The sequence below is a fragment of the Oncorhynchus tshawytscha genome, unplaced genomic scaffold (genome assembly GCF_018296145.1).
Source record: "Oncorhynchus tshawytscha isolate Ot180627B unplaced genomic scaffold, Otsh_v2.0 Un_contig_3505_pilon_pilon, whole genome shotgun sequence".
Lineage (NCBI taxonomy): Eukaryota > Metazoa > Chordata > Actinopteri > Salmoniformes > Salmonidae > Oncorhynchus > Oncorhynchus tshawytscha.
Window position 1 is genome coordinate 71,698 of NW_024609673.1, and position 17,500 is coordinate 89,197.

Sequence of the window (17,500 nt, forward strand, 5' to 3'; positions counted from 1 at the left end):
GTCGTCAGTGATAACGAACAGCTCTGTGATTTAACCCCAGTGTAGAATGAACAGCTCTGTGATTTAACCCCAGTGTAGAATGTGATGCAGTATAGTTGTCTACAGTACAGCACACACACACACACACACACTGAACACAAGGTGGTGATATAAGAGTGTACTGACACAGTCGTCAGTGATGAACACAGCTCTGTGATTTAACCCCAGTGTAGAATGAACAGCTCAGTGATTTAACCCCAGTGTAGAATGAACAGCTCTGTGATTTAACCCCAGTGTAGAATGAACAGCTCTGTGATTTAACCCCAGTGTAGAATGAACAGCTCTGTGATTTAACCCCAGTGTAGAATGAACAGCTCTGTGATTTAACCCCAGTGTAGAATGAACAGCTCTGTGATTTAACCCCAGTGTAGAATGAACAGCTCTGTGATTTAACCCCAGTGTAGAATGAACAGCTCTGTGTTTTAACCCCAGTGTAGAATGAACAGCTCTGTGATTTAACCCCAGTGTAGAACGAACAGCTCTGTGATTTAACCCCAGTGTAGAATGAACAGCTCTGTGATTTAACCCCAGTGTAGAATGAACAGCTCTGTGATTTAACCCCAGTGTAGAATGAACAGCTCTGTGATTTAACCCCAGTGTAGAATGAACAGCTCTGTGATTTAACCCCAGTGTAGAACAGTGTAGAACAGCTCTGTGATTTAACCCCAGTGTAGAATGAACAGCTCTGTGATTTAACCCCAGTGTAGAATGAACAGCTCTGTGATTTAACCCCAGTGTAGAATGAACAGCTCTGTGATTTAACCCCAGTGTAGAATGAACAGCTCTGTGATTTAACCCCAGTGTAGAATGAACAGCTCTGTGATTTAACCCCAGTGTAGAATGAACAGCTCTGTGATTTAACCCCAGTGTAGAATGAACAGCTCTGTGATTTAACCCCAGTGTAGAATGAACAGCTCTGTGATTTAACCCCAGTGTAGAATGAACAGCTCTGTGATTTAACCCCAGTGTAGAATGAACAGCTCTGTGATTTAACCCCAGTGTAGAATGAACAGCTCTGTGATTTAACCCCAGTGTAGAATGAACAGCTCTGTGATTTAACCCCAGTGTAGAATGAACAGCTCTGTGATTTAACCCCAGTGTAGAATGAACAGCTCTGTGATTTAACCCCAGTGTAGAAGAATTTGAACAGCTCTGTGATTTAACCCCAGTGTAGAATGAACAGCTCTGTGATTTAACCCCAGTGTAGAATGAACAGCTCTGTGATTTAACCCCAGTGTAGAATGAACAGCTCTGTGATTTAACCCCAGTGTAGAATGAACAGCTCTGTGATTTAACCCCAGTGTAGAATGAACAGCTCTGTGATTTAACCCCAGTGTAGAATGAACAGCTCTGTGATTTAACCCCAGTGTAGAATGAACAGCTCTGTGATTTAACCCCAGTGTAGAATGAACAGCTCTGTGATTTAACAGTGTAGAATGAACAGCTCTGTGTAGAATGAACAGCTCTGTGATTTAACCAGCCAGTGAACAGCTAGAATGAACAGCTCTGTGATTTAACCCCAGTGTAGAATGAACAGCTCTGTGATTTAACCCCAGTGTAGAATGAACAGCTCTGTGATTTAACCCCAGTGTAGAATGAACAGCTCTGTGATTTAACCCCAGTGTAGAATGAACAGCTCTGTGATTTAACCCCAGTGTAGAATGAACAGCTCTGTGATTTAACCCCAGTGTAGAATGAACAGCTCTGTGATTTAACCCCAGTGTAGAATGAACAGCTCTGTGATTTAACCCCAGTGTAGAATGAACAGCTCTGTGATTTAACCCCAGTGTAGAATGAACAGCTCTGTGATTTAACCCCAGTGTAGAATGAACAGCTCTGTGATTTAACCCCAGTGTAGAATGAACAGCTCTGTGATTTAACCCAGTGTAGAATGAACAGCTCTGTGATTTAACCCCAGTGTAGAATGAACAGCTCTGTGATTTAACCCCAGTGTAGAATGAACAGCTCTGTGATTTAACCCCAGTGTAGAATGAACAGCTCTGTGATTTAACCCCAGTGTAGAATGAACAGCTCTGTGATTTAACCCCAGTGTAGAACGAACAGCTCTGTGATTTAACCCCAGTGTAGAATGAACAGCTCTGTGATTTAACCCCAGTGTAGAATGAACAGCTCTGTGATTTAACCCCAGTGTAGAATGTGATGCAGATTGAATTAAACACATGGTTTAAAATGGAACTGTAAATATATTACATATGACTTCACTACAATGCACAATAATCAATCATCTTTTGGACTTTTCACTAAAGAAACATGGGAGGTATTTTTGTATTTGAATAAAACTTTTACGACCATCACATCAGAAAGAAAGTATATTTATTTTAAATGTGGTGCAGTCTGTCCATCACAACAAAGACGTTCACTTGGACGTCAGATGTGACTTCAACAACGTACTCTTTGTTTATTTATTTAATAACATTTAGTTCAATTATTACATTCATAAAGGATATAACAAAGGAGTATAAAATATGATATAAAATAGTTATTTACAATGAAACTACCCTATTACACTTACTCAAGTCCTTTCCTGAAGTCCTGTGTGATAATGTACTATATAACAATAATGTAACAATGTAGTTATCTGTCTCTGCTGTTTTGGGATTATCACAGCGTCATCAGAGCCACGCCTCCTGAACCACCTCCTCACTGACATCAGCCAAGGACCTCCGGAATTTCCTGCTCGATCTCACAAACGGCTGCTGCGATTGGACGATAGACTCCGTGGGCGGCGGTCTCCCCCTGTCACCCTCCTGGGCGCTGACCATGGGTGTCTGCACCCAGGTGGTCTGATGAAACAGGGCATAGTCTACCTTGTACTGCCTCCTCCCCACCTGCACCATGTCCTGGAAGCGCTGGCCCCAGCGGATGTCTGCTGGGGTGTAAGACGTGCGTGTCTGGTGCAGGATGCCTGTGGAGTCACCGGTGTAGGTGAAGGACACTACCAGGTCAAAGTCCTCCTCCGCCAGGCTGTCCGGTCCCAGGCTGTAGAGGGGGCTCCCAGGCTCCAGCTTGTGAACGATGCTGGCCGGGGTGGCCAGGATGAGGTGTCTACTCTGGATGTCTAGGTCCTGGTAGGTCACGGAGATCATCCCAGAGGGGTGCTTCGTGGGGCGGACCAGCTGCGCCGGGCGGTGCCTTCCAGGATGTGGTTCCTGCGGAAGTCGGCGATACGCCACACAAGGCACAGGGCGCCGTTGCGCGCGTTGACCACGGCAGAGCTGCTGAAGCCCACTGTCTGCGCCTCTTCGCGCACGCCATTTTGGCCACGGTGATGCCGATGACGATTGTGTCGATGAAGCAACTCATCAGGGCCTGGATAGTCACCACCACGATGGCCACCATGCAGTTCTCCGTCATCACCCGGAAGCCATAGCCGATAGTCGCCTGGGTCGACATGGAGTACAGGAAGGCGGAAGTGAAACTGCGGACGTTCGCCACACACGGAGCCGTGTCATGGTCCTCCAGGTCTTTGTGGACGTAGGCGATCAGGAAGTAGAGGATGCTGAAGAAGAGCCAGGAGAGGATGTAGGAGAGGCAGAAGATGAGGAGCATGACCCTCCAGCGGAGCTCCACCAGCGTGGTGAAGATGTCGGCCAGGAAGAAGCTCCACTGGCCCGGGGACTGGTGGAACACCACGGGCAGCTACCGTCCTTCAGCATGTAGCGCAGCTTCTTCTCCCCTCCCCCGGCCAAGATCTCCTCTGCCCATGGTGTGTGTCGTGATGTGTTGGGTATCAATGATACACTGCTGCTGGTCCATGCCTGGACTCATTTTAACAAGGGCTCTTGTGCCGTGCCTCCCCCTGAAAAATATATATATATTTGTGAGGTTAGTGTGATTAGTAAAACCTAAAATAATATATAGTGTACACAGTCCTATAGGTAGAAGTACACGTAAAGCGTTTTTATTAGGTCAAGTTTAGTCTCTTTTTACAAGGGTTTAGGTTAGGAAAGGATGTTATTGGTGAGAGACCATCTCCATTACAAGCCAGCTTAATGTCATCAGGTTCCTCTGTGTTTGATGAAGAGAAGCCTCCATGTTTGAGGAAACAGGCTAGGTCACACCTTGCCTGAGGCTATCAGCACCTGAATGACCGTGACAATGTCATGCCCATGCTGTGAAAACACATTATCTTGTTGGCTGATTATTTACGAGAACTGTGATTTGCTAGGGGGAACACAGTAAAAAGCTGTGCGATTACATTTAATGATAGTCCAAATTATATCCACATTCATTCATTTCAATAAATATTTTCCAGAATTTTCCAGAAATGAAGACAGGATGAGTCAAAATGAAAGGCAAAATCAGATGTCAAATTAACATGCCTTTGTGAAACTTCATGTGCAATATGATTGCTGTAACCAAGACAGCCAAAAGGAGAGAGACTTCTGGGTTCTCCCTTCCTTTGTGTTCGCTTCACTAGTCGTCCAGAACGTTCCATTCATTTGTCCTAACATGCTATACAACCATAACACATACATTGCCGATTCCCACTGGCAACAAAAGTTTAACGTCATGTTTAACATCAAAGTTGTACTTTCCTTCATTGCAGGTTTCTCTAGACGGCCTACTTTGAAAAACTGGAGCCTTCTTCATTGTGCCCTCAAACTTGATCTAGTGACTCTCAATGTAAACATTGAAGAGTTTTCTGGTAAAAAAAAAAGAAAACAAGCCTTATACAACCTTTCCTTGTTTAGTTTCACCATGTCATCTTACTGACCTAGTACGGATTCTGTTATACCTCACAGATCAACAGTAACCAAGGAAATAGACCTTAAATCCCTCACCTAGTCCAAGTATTGATCCTTTCACCCTTTGATCTATATCTGGGCATTATCAGAACACATCTATAAAGATTCAACTAGGATTTAGGCTGGGTGGGGAAAAGATCATAATTATTCTTACCAGGAAAGGACCTCATTTTAATCAGACAGACTTGGCCTGTCTGATTAAAATGTTTTACCCTGCTCTGCCCCAGAACAATGGAAAACAGAGGACAATGTGCATGTCCATTTAAAACACAGCTACAATTTAAGATTACTTGAGGTGGATGACACACTGAACTGAGAATTTCACTAAAACCTGTGTTTCTGTGTCAAGCAACATTATAATATTTACTTTGTAGATTTTGTTTTTACTTACTACATTTTTTAACTTACAACTTACAACTTTTTTACTTACAACTTCAAAACAGCTAACTACGCCTTTCGTTAATTACTCAGCACTTATTCCTTTCTTCACACCTAAAGTGTGTTCATCATACCTTAAATGATTGCGCTGACCTGGTGACTATATTAATGATTAGTCAGCTAACCGGTGCCATTATATCGCAATCAAGGTGCCAATTCATAAAGAAACGGAATATTTAAACACTGTCAGTCTAGAGTCCGTTCCAACTTCTCTTTCCCTGCATTGAGAATTGTATTGGGTCATTAACTGTAACCCCGAGCTCTGTGTAGTTGGTGAGCTCTTTTGACTTTGAGGATAAATTATTATCCTGCATTTACCACGAATAGCATTCTCCTCTAAATGTTTCCATAAAAGTCCATCTTTACAGGGATACAACTAGATTCTGGCAAGTAGGTTGTTTTTCTACGTACCCAGGGTCAGATGAACTCGTAGATACCGTATTAATGTCTCTGCGTGCACTATGACGTCTCTAGCGTACGCTACCATCGCTGCAGACTTCTGGTCATTGCGCTAACACTAGCTAGCATTGGCTCGCCAAACTACCTCTAACTTTCTTAATGCTGCACGCACAGACATAAAAATGGTATCCACCAGTTCATCTGACACTGGACACGTAGAAATGCGGCTTACTCGAAGGCCTTACGTTCTCCAATAACAGTATACCCTTTTATTGCAGCATTTTTGTTTTTCTTGACAGCACAAACAATCTCACCAAACAAACTCCCACTAATGCATACAATGACATGTTAAAAGGGATATTTACCCAAATTACATACGGGTATCCTTACCCAGTAAAAAATGCTAATATCAAGACAATTGACTTGCATTGGATTTGTGTCACAAAAGCTAAGAAGTTAGCATTTGTAAATAGTGGTCAGGTGAACAAAAGCAACGGATTGATTGCTGTCATACCTTGTCCATAGACTGTTTACAGCAAGTGTCAAGCTCAATCCACGATTGTCTGTGGGTTTTCCCTTGTACTTGATTGATGAATTAAGGTCACTGATGAGTAAGGAACTCCCCTCACCTGGTTGTTTAGGTTTAAATTGAAAGGAAAAAACAAAAACTAGCACACTAGGCCTTCCATGGAATGAGTTTGACACCCCTGGTTTACAGGGTAAGGAAACCAATATGTATTTTTTTTTTTAAATTTGGCTGAACTATCTCTTTTTAATTGTTTAATTTTTTTATTTCACCTTTATTTAACCAGGTAGGCTAGTTGAGAACAAGTTCTCATTTACAACTGCGACCTGGCCAAGATAAAGCAAAGCAGTGCGACACAAACAACAACACAGAGTTACACATGCAATAAATAAACATACAGTCAATAACACAATAGAGAAAAAAGTCTATATACAGTGTGTGCAAATGAGGTAAGATGAGGGAGGTAAGGCAATACATAGGCCATAGTGGTGAAATAATTACAATTTAGCAATTTAACACTGGAGTGATAGATGTGCAGAAAATGAATGTGCAAGTAGAGATACTGGGGTGCAAAGGAGCAAAATAAATAAATAACAGTATGGGGATGAGGTAGTTGGATGGGCTATTTACAGATGGGCTATGTACAGGTGCAGTGATCTGTGAGCTGCTCTGACAGCTTAAAGCTAGTGAGGGAGATATGGGTCTCCAGCTTCAGTGATTTTTGCAATTCGTTCCAGTAATTGGCAGCAGAGAAATGGAAGGAAAGGCAGCCAAAGGAGGAATTGGCTTTGGGGGCGACCAGTGAAATATACCTGCTGGAGAGCGTGCTACGGGTGGGTGCTGCTATGGTGACCAGTGAGCAGAGATAAGACATTTAGTTCTGATTATTGCATATGAACAGCACTCAAAAGTATGACTTCTAAATATTTAAGATAATTGTTGATATTCTAATTGTAGATGTATGACCATGCTTCCATGTCCTTTAATTGCATTATAGTTACAATGCTGTCCTTTATAGGTAGACTCATCGATATAATGGTGATGCAGAAAGTAAACAATTTATTGGGTACATTACCACAACAACTAACAGGGTGACGCGTGAGGCTCAACTTCTCTGCTGTTTTGGTCCCGTGGCTATCACCCAGTGAACAGCATGAAGAGAACCCCTGCACATTCTGCACATGCTGATACTGTGTTTGACTGTGTGAGAGCAAAGTCTACCTTTAAACATATGTAATAAAATATATTTTAAAAAGTGTTTCATCTAGTGGATTTATGACTTTATTGAGTCTGAACACTTATGCTTATCTCTGGTTTATAATCATTAATGGTAGTGATGTAAAGTACTTACAGTGCCTTCGGAAATTATTCAGACCTCTTGAATTTTTCCACATTTTGTCACTTTACATAAAATTGTTTCCCCCCTCATCTACACACATAAACACCCCATAATAACAAAGCAAAAACAGGTTTTTAGATTTTTTTTGTGCACATTTTTTACAAATAAAAAACGAGAAATATCACATTTACATAAGTATTCAGAACCTTTACTCAGTACTTTCTGAAGCACCTTTGGCAGCAAATACAGCCTTGAGTCTTCTCAATTTGGGGAGTTTCTCCCATTCTTCTCTGCAGATTCTCTCAACCTCTGTCAGGTTGGATGGGGAGTGTCGCTGCACAGCTATTTTCAGGTCTCTACGGAGATGTTAGATCGGGTTCAAGTCAAGGCTCTGGCTGGGTCACTAAAGGACATTCAGAGACTTGTCCCGACGCCACTCCTGCATTATCTTGGCTGTGTGCTTAGGGTCATTGTCCTGTTGGAAGGTGAACCTTCGCCCCAGTCTGAGGTCCTGAGCGCTCTGGAGCAGGTTTTCATCAAGGATCTCTCTGTACTTTGCTCCGTTCATCTTTCCGTCGATCCTGAAAAACATCCCCACAGCATGATGCTGCTACCACCATGCTTCACTGTAGGGATGGTGCCAGGTTTCCTCCAGACGTGACGCTTGGCATTTAGGCCAAAGAGGTCAATCTTGGTTTCATCAGACCAGAGAATTTTGTTTCTCATGGTCTGAGAGTCCTTTAGGTTCCTTTTGGCAAACTCCAAGTGGCCTATCATGTGCCTTTTACTGAGTGCTTCTGTCTGGCCACTACCATAAAAGCCTGATTGGTGGAGTGCTGCAGAGATGGTTGTCATTCTGGAAGGTTCTCCCGTCTCCACAGAGGAACTCTGGAGCTCTGTCAGTGACCATCAGGATCTTGGTCACCTCCCTGATCAAGGCCCTTCTCCCCTATTGTTCAGTTTGGCCAGGCGTCCAGCTCTAGGAAGAGTCTTGTTGGTTCCAAACTTCTTCCATTTAAGAATGATGGAGGCCACTGTGTTCTTGGGTACCCTTTCCCATATCTGTGCCTCGACACAATCCTGTTTCAGAGCTCTACGAACAATTCCTTCAACCTCATGTCTTGGTTTTTGCTATGACATGCACTGTCAACTGTGGGACCTTATATAGACAGGTGTGTGCCTTTCCAAATCATGTCCAGTCAGTTGAATTTACTACAGGTGGACTCCAATCAAGTTGTAGAAACATCTCAAGGATGATCAATGGAAACAGGATGCATCTGAGCTCAATTTCGAGTCTCATAACAAAGGGTCTGAATACTTACTGTATGTAAATAAGGTATTTCAGTTTTTTATTTTTATTTCTAAAAACCTGTTTTTGCTTTGTTATTATGGGGTATTGTGTGTAGATTGATGAGGAAAAAAACGATTTAATCAATGTTAGAATAAGGCTGTAACGTAACAAAATGTGGAAAAAGTCAAGGGGTCTGAATACTTTCCGAATGCACTGTAAGTAAAAATAGTTTAAGGTACTACTCTGTACTTTACTACTTATATTTTTGACAACTTTTAATTTGACGTCTTTACATTCCTAAAAAATATAATGCATTTTTTACTCCATACATTTTCCCTGACACCCAAAAGTACTTGTTACATTTTAATGCTTCATGAAAATGGTCCATTTCACCCACTTATCAAAAGAACATCCCTGGGCATCCCTACTGCCTCTGATCTGGTGGACTCACTAAATACACATGCTTCATTTGTAAATTATGTCTGAGTGTTGGAGTGTGCCCCTGGCTCTCCATAAATACAAATAAATACAAACAGTGCCGTCTAGTTTGCTGAAAGGAAAACTCCACCCAAAAACAATGTTTTGGTATTTCGAAATGTTTTGCCTGTCAGCAGTAAAGTTTTCAAGATATGTATCTTTCAAAATACAGAAATCATCCCGTATGATGCATTATACATTTACTTTTGATACTTAAATATATGTAAAACCAAATACTTTTACTCAAGTAATATTTTACAGGGTGACTATCACTTTTAAATGAGTTATTTTCTATTAAGGTATCTTTCCTTTTACTCAAGTGTGTCAATGGGATACTTTTCCACCACTGATTAATGGCATCACAAAAACTATTTTACAGCTCCTGTTTTGCAACTGTGTATTAATTTCCAAGAAATATCACCTTTGGAAAGATCTTCAGGTTCCAATAGCCTACAGTCGTTTCCAAAAGTTTTGAGAATGACACAAATATTAATTTTCACAAAGTCTGCTGCCTCAGTTTGTATGATAGCAATTTGCATATACTCCAGAATGTTATGAAGAGTAATCAGATGAATTGCAATTAATTGCAAAGTCACTCTATGCCATGCAAATATACTGAATCTCCAAAAAACATTTCCACTGCATTTCAGCCCTGTCACAAAAGGACCAGCTGACATCATGTCAGTGATTCTCTCGTTAAATGAGTGTTGATGAGGACAAGGCTGGAGATCACTCAGTCATGCTGATTGAGTTCGAATAACAGACAAGAAGCTTCAAAAGGAGGGTGGTGCTTGGAATCATTGTTCTTCCCCTGTCAGCCGTGGTTACCTGCAAGGAAACACGTACCATCATCATTGCTTTGCACAAAAAGGGCTTCACAGGCAAGGATATTGCTGCCAATAAGATTGCACCTAAATCAACCATTTATCGGATCATCAAGAACTTCAAGGAGAGCGGTTCAATTGTTGTGAAGAAGGCTTCAGGGGGCACAAGAAAGTCCAGCAAGTGCCAGGACCGTCTCCTAAAGTTGATTCAGCTGCAGGATCGGGGCACCACCAGTACAGAGCTCGCTCAGGAATGGCAGCGGGCAGGTGTGAGTGCATCTGCATGCACAGTGAGGCGAAGACTTTTGGAGGATGGCCTGGTGTCAAGAAGGGCAGCAAAGAAGCCTCTTCTCCCCAGGAAAAACATCAGGGACAGACTGATATTCTGCAAAAGGTACAGGGATTGGACTGCTGAGGACTGGGGTAAAGTCATTATCTCTGATGAATCCCCTTTCCGATTGATTGTGGTATCCGGAAAAAAGCTTGTCCGTAGAAGACAAGGTGAGTGCTACCATCAGTCCTGTGTCATGCCAACAGTAAAGCATCCTGAGACCATTCATGTGTGGGGTTGCCTCTCAGCCAAGGGAGTGGACTCACTCACAATTTTTCCTAAGAACACAGTCATGAATAAAGAATGGTACCAACACAACCTCCAAAAGCAACTTCTCCCAACAATCCAGGAACAGGTTGGTGACGAACAATGGCTTTCCAGCATGATGGAGCACCTTGCCATAAGGCAAAAGTTATAACTAAGTGGCTCGGGGAACAAAACATCGATATTTTGGGTCCATGGCCAGGAAACTCCCCAGACCTTAATCCCATTGAGAACGTGTGGTCAATCCTCAAGAGGCGGGTGGACAAACAAAACCCCACAAATTCTGACAAACTCCAAGCATTGATTATGCAAGAATGGGCTGCCATCAGTCAGGATGTGGCCCAGAAGTTAATTGACAGCATGCCAGGGCAGATTGCAGAGGTCTTGAAAAAGAAAGGTCAACACTGCAAATATTGACTCTTTGCATCAACTTCATGTAATTGTCAATAAAAGCCTTTGACACTTGAAATGCTTGTAATTATACTTCAGTATTCCATAGTACAAAAAGTACCAAAAAATCTAAAGACACTGAAGCAGCAAACTTTGTGAAAATTAATAATTGTGTCATTCTCAAAACATTTTCCTAACAAAACTTACTGTCCCACTTCATTTGGAAAGTCCAGATTTTCCATCTGTAGATGCTCGAAAGATGGTCATACTATCAACAAACTCTGTTGATTATCAAGTTTAGGGATAGGAGAAGGTTTAAGTTTAGGGGTAGGATAAGGGTTAAGTTTAGGGTTAGATTTAAGTTTAGGGTTAGGATAAGGGTTAAGTTTAGGTTAGGATAAGGGTTAGGGTAAGGGTTAAGTTTAGGGTTAGGGTAAGGGTTAAGTTTAGGGTTAGGATAAGGGTTCAGGTAAGGGTTAGAGCTAGGGTTATGGTTGTAGATAGATTAAATATTACTGATAGTCTACAGAGCATCTACAGATGGAGTATCCAACTAAAGTGGAACCACAATTATTTGCTCAGTTTGGGTCCCACTATCAAAAGTACTGATTCAGAAATGTTTACTTAAATTGAAACATTGGACTTTTGTTGTATAATAAGCAGAGTATAAAGAAAATATGAATGTTTAATTGAACTAGTGTATGGATAATGTTTCTGAAATGTTTAGATTAACCTGTAAAAAACGCTCCACTGACACATTTTTACACACATTGGATGTGTGGGTGAAAGACAAGAAGATATCCTGTTTACACAAACACAGCTGTGCCTGTCACACACACAGCATTGCAAAATGTGTCCACATAAAAGCTCTCCACAATAAGCCCAGAAAGAAACCAAAAATCACTTGGATACAACACTGCCTATATAAAAAAGTCAAACCTTATCTAATTTCTGTTACTTAATGATAAGACACTTACTTCAGTTGTAGGTGTGTGTTTGAGACGTGAGGTTGTTGTCACTGAAACACAACACAGACAAACAGGTAAATCCGGGCTGCTAAGAGTTGTTACGGTCAGTCTCTCACTTATAACCTATTTACAGGTGAGTGTGACCCTCTGAGGGCAGGACTGGCCCAGAGGCAAAGTCCCATGTCATTGCGTCTGATGATATGGGACCAATCACACCACCCCTGAGAAAAACCCTATTGTGTCGATCCATAAGATTTTATGAGCGGTGTAATATATTTACAGACAAATTAAAGTTTCCTGGCTAGATGTCAATGCTATTTCGATTTTCAATATGGAAGAAGGCTTTGTTGAAACACGTTTTATTGCAGTTGGCATAGGGCCAGGAGGTTTTCCTCACCATAAGAGACCTGAGCAGAAAAAAGGTCAATTTGGTGAATGAAAACTCCTGCGTGGGGACATCCCATGCTCCTGTTTTTACTTCTTGGGATGTTTTAGATAATTTATCCTGTTATGATGTGGGGGTTAGTTTAGTGTTAGCACACCGTTAGGCAACACACTACCAGGATACACTTCTACACCCCATCCCCATGGCAGCACCAACCTGGTCAAAGGCTCTGCCAGGAAGCCTTGATAAGCACAACAGGTGGTAGTGATCAGGATTGCTTGGCAATATGTGAACAGATGTCTCTCGTGCAAAGGTCCAGAACGGCAGGCAGTCTCAGGGTAGAGGCAAGCAGGGGTCACACAGAGGTCACACAGAGGTCACACAGAGGTGTGGCAAGTTATAGAACGGCAGGCAGTCTCAGGGTAGGGGCAAGCAGGGGTCACACGGCACAGAGGGCAGAGGTGTGGCAAGTTATAGAACGGCAGGCAGTCTCAGGGTCAGGCTCAGGGTCAGGGTCAGGGTCAGGGTCAGTGTCAGGGTCAGGGTCAGGGTCAGGGTCAGGGCAGAACGGTCAAAACCGGGAAGGACTAGAAAACAGGAGCAAGAATAGACAGAAGCGGGGGAACAAACGCTGGTAGGTTTCACGAAACAAAACGAACTGGCAACAAACAAACAGAGAACGCAGGTATAAATACACAGGGATAGGGAATAATGGGGAAGATGGGTGACACCTGGGGGGGGGTGGAGACAAGCACACAGACAGGTGAAACAACAGATCAGGGTGTGACACACATGTTTACTTCTCACATTTACGCAAACATCCAATCACGTTATAGACCATGTAGCTAGGCCTAAGACCCCTAGACATAATGAGTCAGGTTAAATCAAATCAAATCAAATCAAATTTTATTTGTCACATGCAGATGTTAATGCGAGTGTAGCGAAATGCTTGTGCTTCTAGTTCCGACAATGCAGTAATAACCAACAAGTAATCTAACTAACAATTTTTAAAAAAAATACTGTCTTATACACAGTGTAAGGGGATAAAGAATATGTACATAAGGATATATGAATGAGTGATGGTACAGAGCAGCATAGGTAAGATACAGTAGATGGTATCGAGTACAGTATATACATATGAGATGAGTATGTAAACCAAGTGGCATAGTTAAAGTGGCTAGTGATACATGTATTACATAAGGATGCAGTAGATGATATAGAGTACAGTATATACGTATACATATGAGATGAATAATGTAGGGTAAGTAACATTATATAAGGTAGCATTGTTTAAAGTGGCTAGTGATATATTTACATCATTTCCCATCAATTCCCATTATTAAAGTGGCTGGAGTAGAGTCAGTGTCATTGACAGTGTGTTGGCAGTAGCCACTCAATGTTAGTGGTGGCTGTTTAACAGTCTGATGGCCTTGAGATAGAAGCTGTTTTTCAGTCTCTCGGTCCCAGCTTTGATGCACCTGTACTGACCTCGCCTTCTGGATGACAGCGGGGTGAACAGGCAGTGGCTCGGGTGGTTGATGTCCTTGATGATCTTTATGGCCTTCCTGTAGCATTACAGACCATGTAGCTGGGCCTAAGACCCCTAGACATAATGAGTCAGGTTACAGACCATGTAGCTGGGCCTAAGACCCCTAGACATAATGAGTTAGGTTACAGACCATGTAGCTAGGACCCCTAGACATAATGACTCAGGTTACAGACCATGTAGCTAGGACCCCTAGACATAATGAGTACAGCAAACCCAGTAGGCTAGTTATTGGTTTCGTAATACCTCCGCTTTATATTCTCATTATTCATTAGTCAGCTAGTTAACCTTTGCCCTATGCAACTGGGAGACTGTGCTCTTGGTCATTAGTTTAAAGTTTTATTAGTTTTATGTAGACATGGTATTCACCACCCCAAAAAATACTTACTTGCAGATTCCTTCTCAACAATGCAACAATAATAAAAAATAAAAGATAAGAATACGGACATAAAGTACATTTTTGCTTAAGTATAATACAGAAAGGCATAATTTATATTACAATATTTACAGATGTTTTGGGGAAGGGGGGATTGGGGGGCAAGTGTTTAAATGATTCAGTACTTAGTAATAATTATAAGAGTCTGATAGCAGCAGTTGTGATGTGTGTGTGTGTAGTGTGTGTGTGAGTGAGTGCATATGTGCTAAGGTGCGGACAGTCAGTGCAGGTGCTCAGTGTTCAGCAGTCTGATGGCTTGTAGAAAGAAACTCGTGGCTGAGGTCCTTGATGGTGCTACGGGCCTTCCACAGACACCATGTGGAGTAGATGTCCTGGATGGTGCTACGGGCCTTCCACAGACACCGTGTGGAGTAGATGTCCTGGATGGTGCTGCGGGCCTTCTACAGACACCGTGTGGAGTAGATGTCCTGGATGCTGCTGCGGGCCTTCCACAGACACCGTGTGGAGTAGATGTCCTGGATGGTGCTGCGGGCCTTCTACAGACACCGTGTGGAGTAGATGTCCTGATGCTGCTGCGGGCCTTCCACAGACACTGTGTGGAGTAGATGTCCTGGATGGTGCTGCCTTCCACAGACACCGTGTGGAGTAGATGTCCTGGATGGTGCTGCGGGCCTTCCACAGACACCCGTGTGGAGTAGATGTCCTGGATGGTGCTACGGGCCTTCCACAGACACCGTGTGGAGTAGATGTCCTGGATGGTGCTGGAGGCCTTCTACAGACACCGTGTGGAGTAGATGTCCTGGATGGTGCTACGGGCCTTCCACAGACACCGTGTGGAGTAGATGTCCTGGATGGTGCTGCAGGCCTTCCACAGACACCGTGTGGAGTAGATGTCCTGGATGGAGCTACGGGCCTTCCACAGACACCCGTGTGGAGTAGATGTCCTGAATGGTGCTACGGGCCTTCCACAGACACCATGTGGAGTAGATGTCCTGGATGGTGCTGAGGGCCTTCCACAGACACTGTGTGGAGTAGATGTCCTGGATGGTGCTGGAGGCCTTCTACAGACACTGTGTGGAGTAGATGTCCTGGATGGTGCTACGGGCCTTCCACAGACACCGCGTGGAGTAGATGTCCTGGGTGGTGCTGCAGGCCTTCCACAGACACCGTGTGGAGTAGATGTCCTGGATGGTGCTATGGGCATTCCACAGACACCGCGTGGAGTAGATGTCCTGGATGGTGCTGCAGGCCTTCCACAGACACCGCGTGGAGTAGATGGCCTGGATGGTGCTGCGGCCCTTCCACAGACACCATGTGGAGTAGATGTCCTGGATGGGTGGGAGCACGGTTCCATTGATGGCACCATTAGCGCAACAATAAGGGATTCCTTTGTCTCCAGTGTCCCCAATTAGGGCCTAATAAATACTTGTTAAGATAAGGAAGAAAGAACACAACAGAGCCACAGAGCAGCAAAAACACTTCACCTGCTTTCAAAGGGTCCATAACAAAACACTAAGCAATTACTACAGAGACCATAATAACAGCAGCACTAATAGACCCTGGTCATCCAAAGAAGTGTTTCCTAAAATAGATAGCTAGCACCATTATTCTGCTTCCTTGTTAAGTCGACACCTTGCACAGCATATTGGTTTTCCTAGCTGAGTGAAGAAAGATAACAGTTATGGATATTCTTACTGATAGTTCTGCAGGTGAGTGAAGAAAGATAACAGTAATGGATATTCTTACTGATAGTTCTGCCAGTAAGTGAACTGTAGTAAAAAATGAGGTGCATTGACAGCAGATCATTCTTACTGACTGACTGGTGTTAGTTAAGAAAGCCATCACTGACTGGTGTTATTAACTCATCACTGACTGGTGTTAGTTAAAGGTCATCACTGACTGGTGTTAGTTAACAGGTCATCACTGACTGGTGTTAGTTAACAGGTTATCACTGACTGGTGTTAGTTAACAGGTCATCACTGACTGGTGTTAGTTAACAGGCCATCACTGACTGGTGTTAGTTAACAGGCCATCACTGACTGGTCTTAAACAGGTCATCACTGACTGGTGTTAGTTAACAGGTCATCACTGACTGGTCTTAACAGCAGGTCATCACTGACTGGTGTTAGTTAACAGGTCATCACTGACTGGTGTTAACAGTCATCACTGAGGTTAACAGGCCATCACTGACTGGTGTTAGTTAACAGGTCATCACTGACTGGTGTTAGTTAACAGGTCATCACTGACTGGTGTTAGTTAACAGGTCATCACTGACTGGTTAGTTAAACAGGTCATCACTGACTGGTGTTAGTTAACAGGTCATCACTGACTGGTCTTAACAGCAGGTCATCACTGACTGGTGTTAGTTAACAGGTCATCACTGACTGGTGTTAGTTAACAGGCCATCACTGACTGGTGTTAGTTAACAGGTCATCACTGACTGGTGTTAGTTAACAGGTCATCACTGACTGGTGTTAGTTAACAGGTCATCACTGACTGGTGTTAGTTAACAGGTCATCACTGACTGGTGTTAGTTAACAGGTCATCACTGACTGGTGTTAGTTAACAGGTCATCACTGACTGGTGTTAGTTAACAGGTCATCACTGACTGGTGTTAGTTAACAGGTCATCACTGACTGGTGTTAGTTAACAGGTCATCACTGACTGGTGTTAGTTAACAGGTCATCACTGACTGGTGTTAGTTAACAGGTCATCACTGACTGGTGTTAGTTAACAGGTCATCACTGACTGGTGTTAGTTAACAGGTCATCACTGACTGGTGTTAGTTAACAGGTCATCACTGACTGGTGTTAGTTAACAGGTCATCACTGACTGGTGTTAGTTAACAGGTCATCACTGACTGGTCTTAACAGCAGGTCATCACTGACTGGTGTTAGTTAACAGGTCATCACTGACTGGTGTTAGTTAACAGGTCATCACTGACTGGTGTTAGTTAACAGGCCATCACTGACTGGTCTTAACAGCAGGTCATCACTGACTGGTGTTAGTTAACAGGTCATCACTGACTGGTGTTAGTTAACAGGTCATCACTGACTGGTGTTAGTTAACAGGCCATCACTGACTGGTGTTAGTTAACAGGTCATCACTGACTGGTGT

At 43.1% G+C, this 17,500-nt stretch overlaps 1 protein-coding gene across 1 annotated transcript; it reads right to left on the reverse strand.

Annotated features, from left to right (window-relative positions):
• Positions 1–2,208: 2,208 nt before the first annotated feature.
• On the reverse strand, positions 2,209–3,699 carry LOC112224681 (inward rectifier potassium channel 16-like; the record flags this gene model as incomplete). The annotated part of the gene is given in 3 exon segments (XM_042316854.1): positions 2,209–3,184; positions 3,187–3,309; positions 3,312–3,699. Coding segments are annotated over 3 exon segments (1,023 nt in total), but the record flags the coding sequence as incomplete, so codon positions are not given.
• Between the last annotated feature and the right edge of the window lie 13,801 nt (positions 3,700–17,500).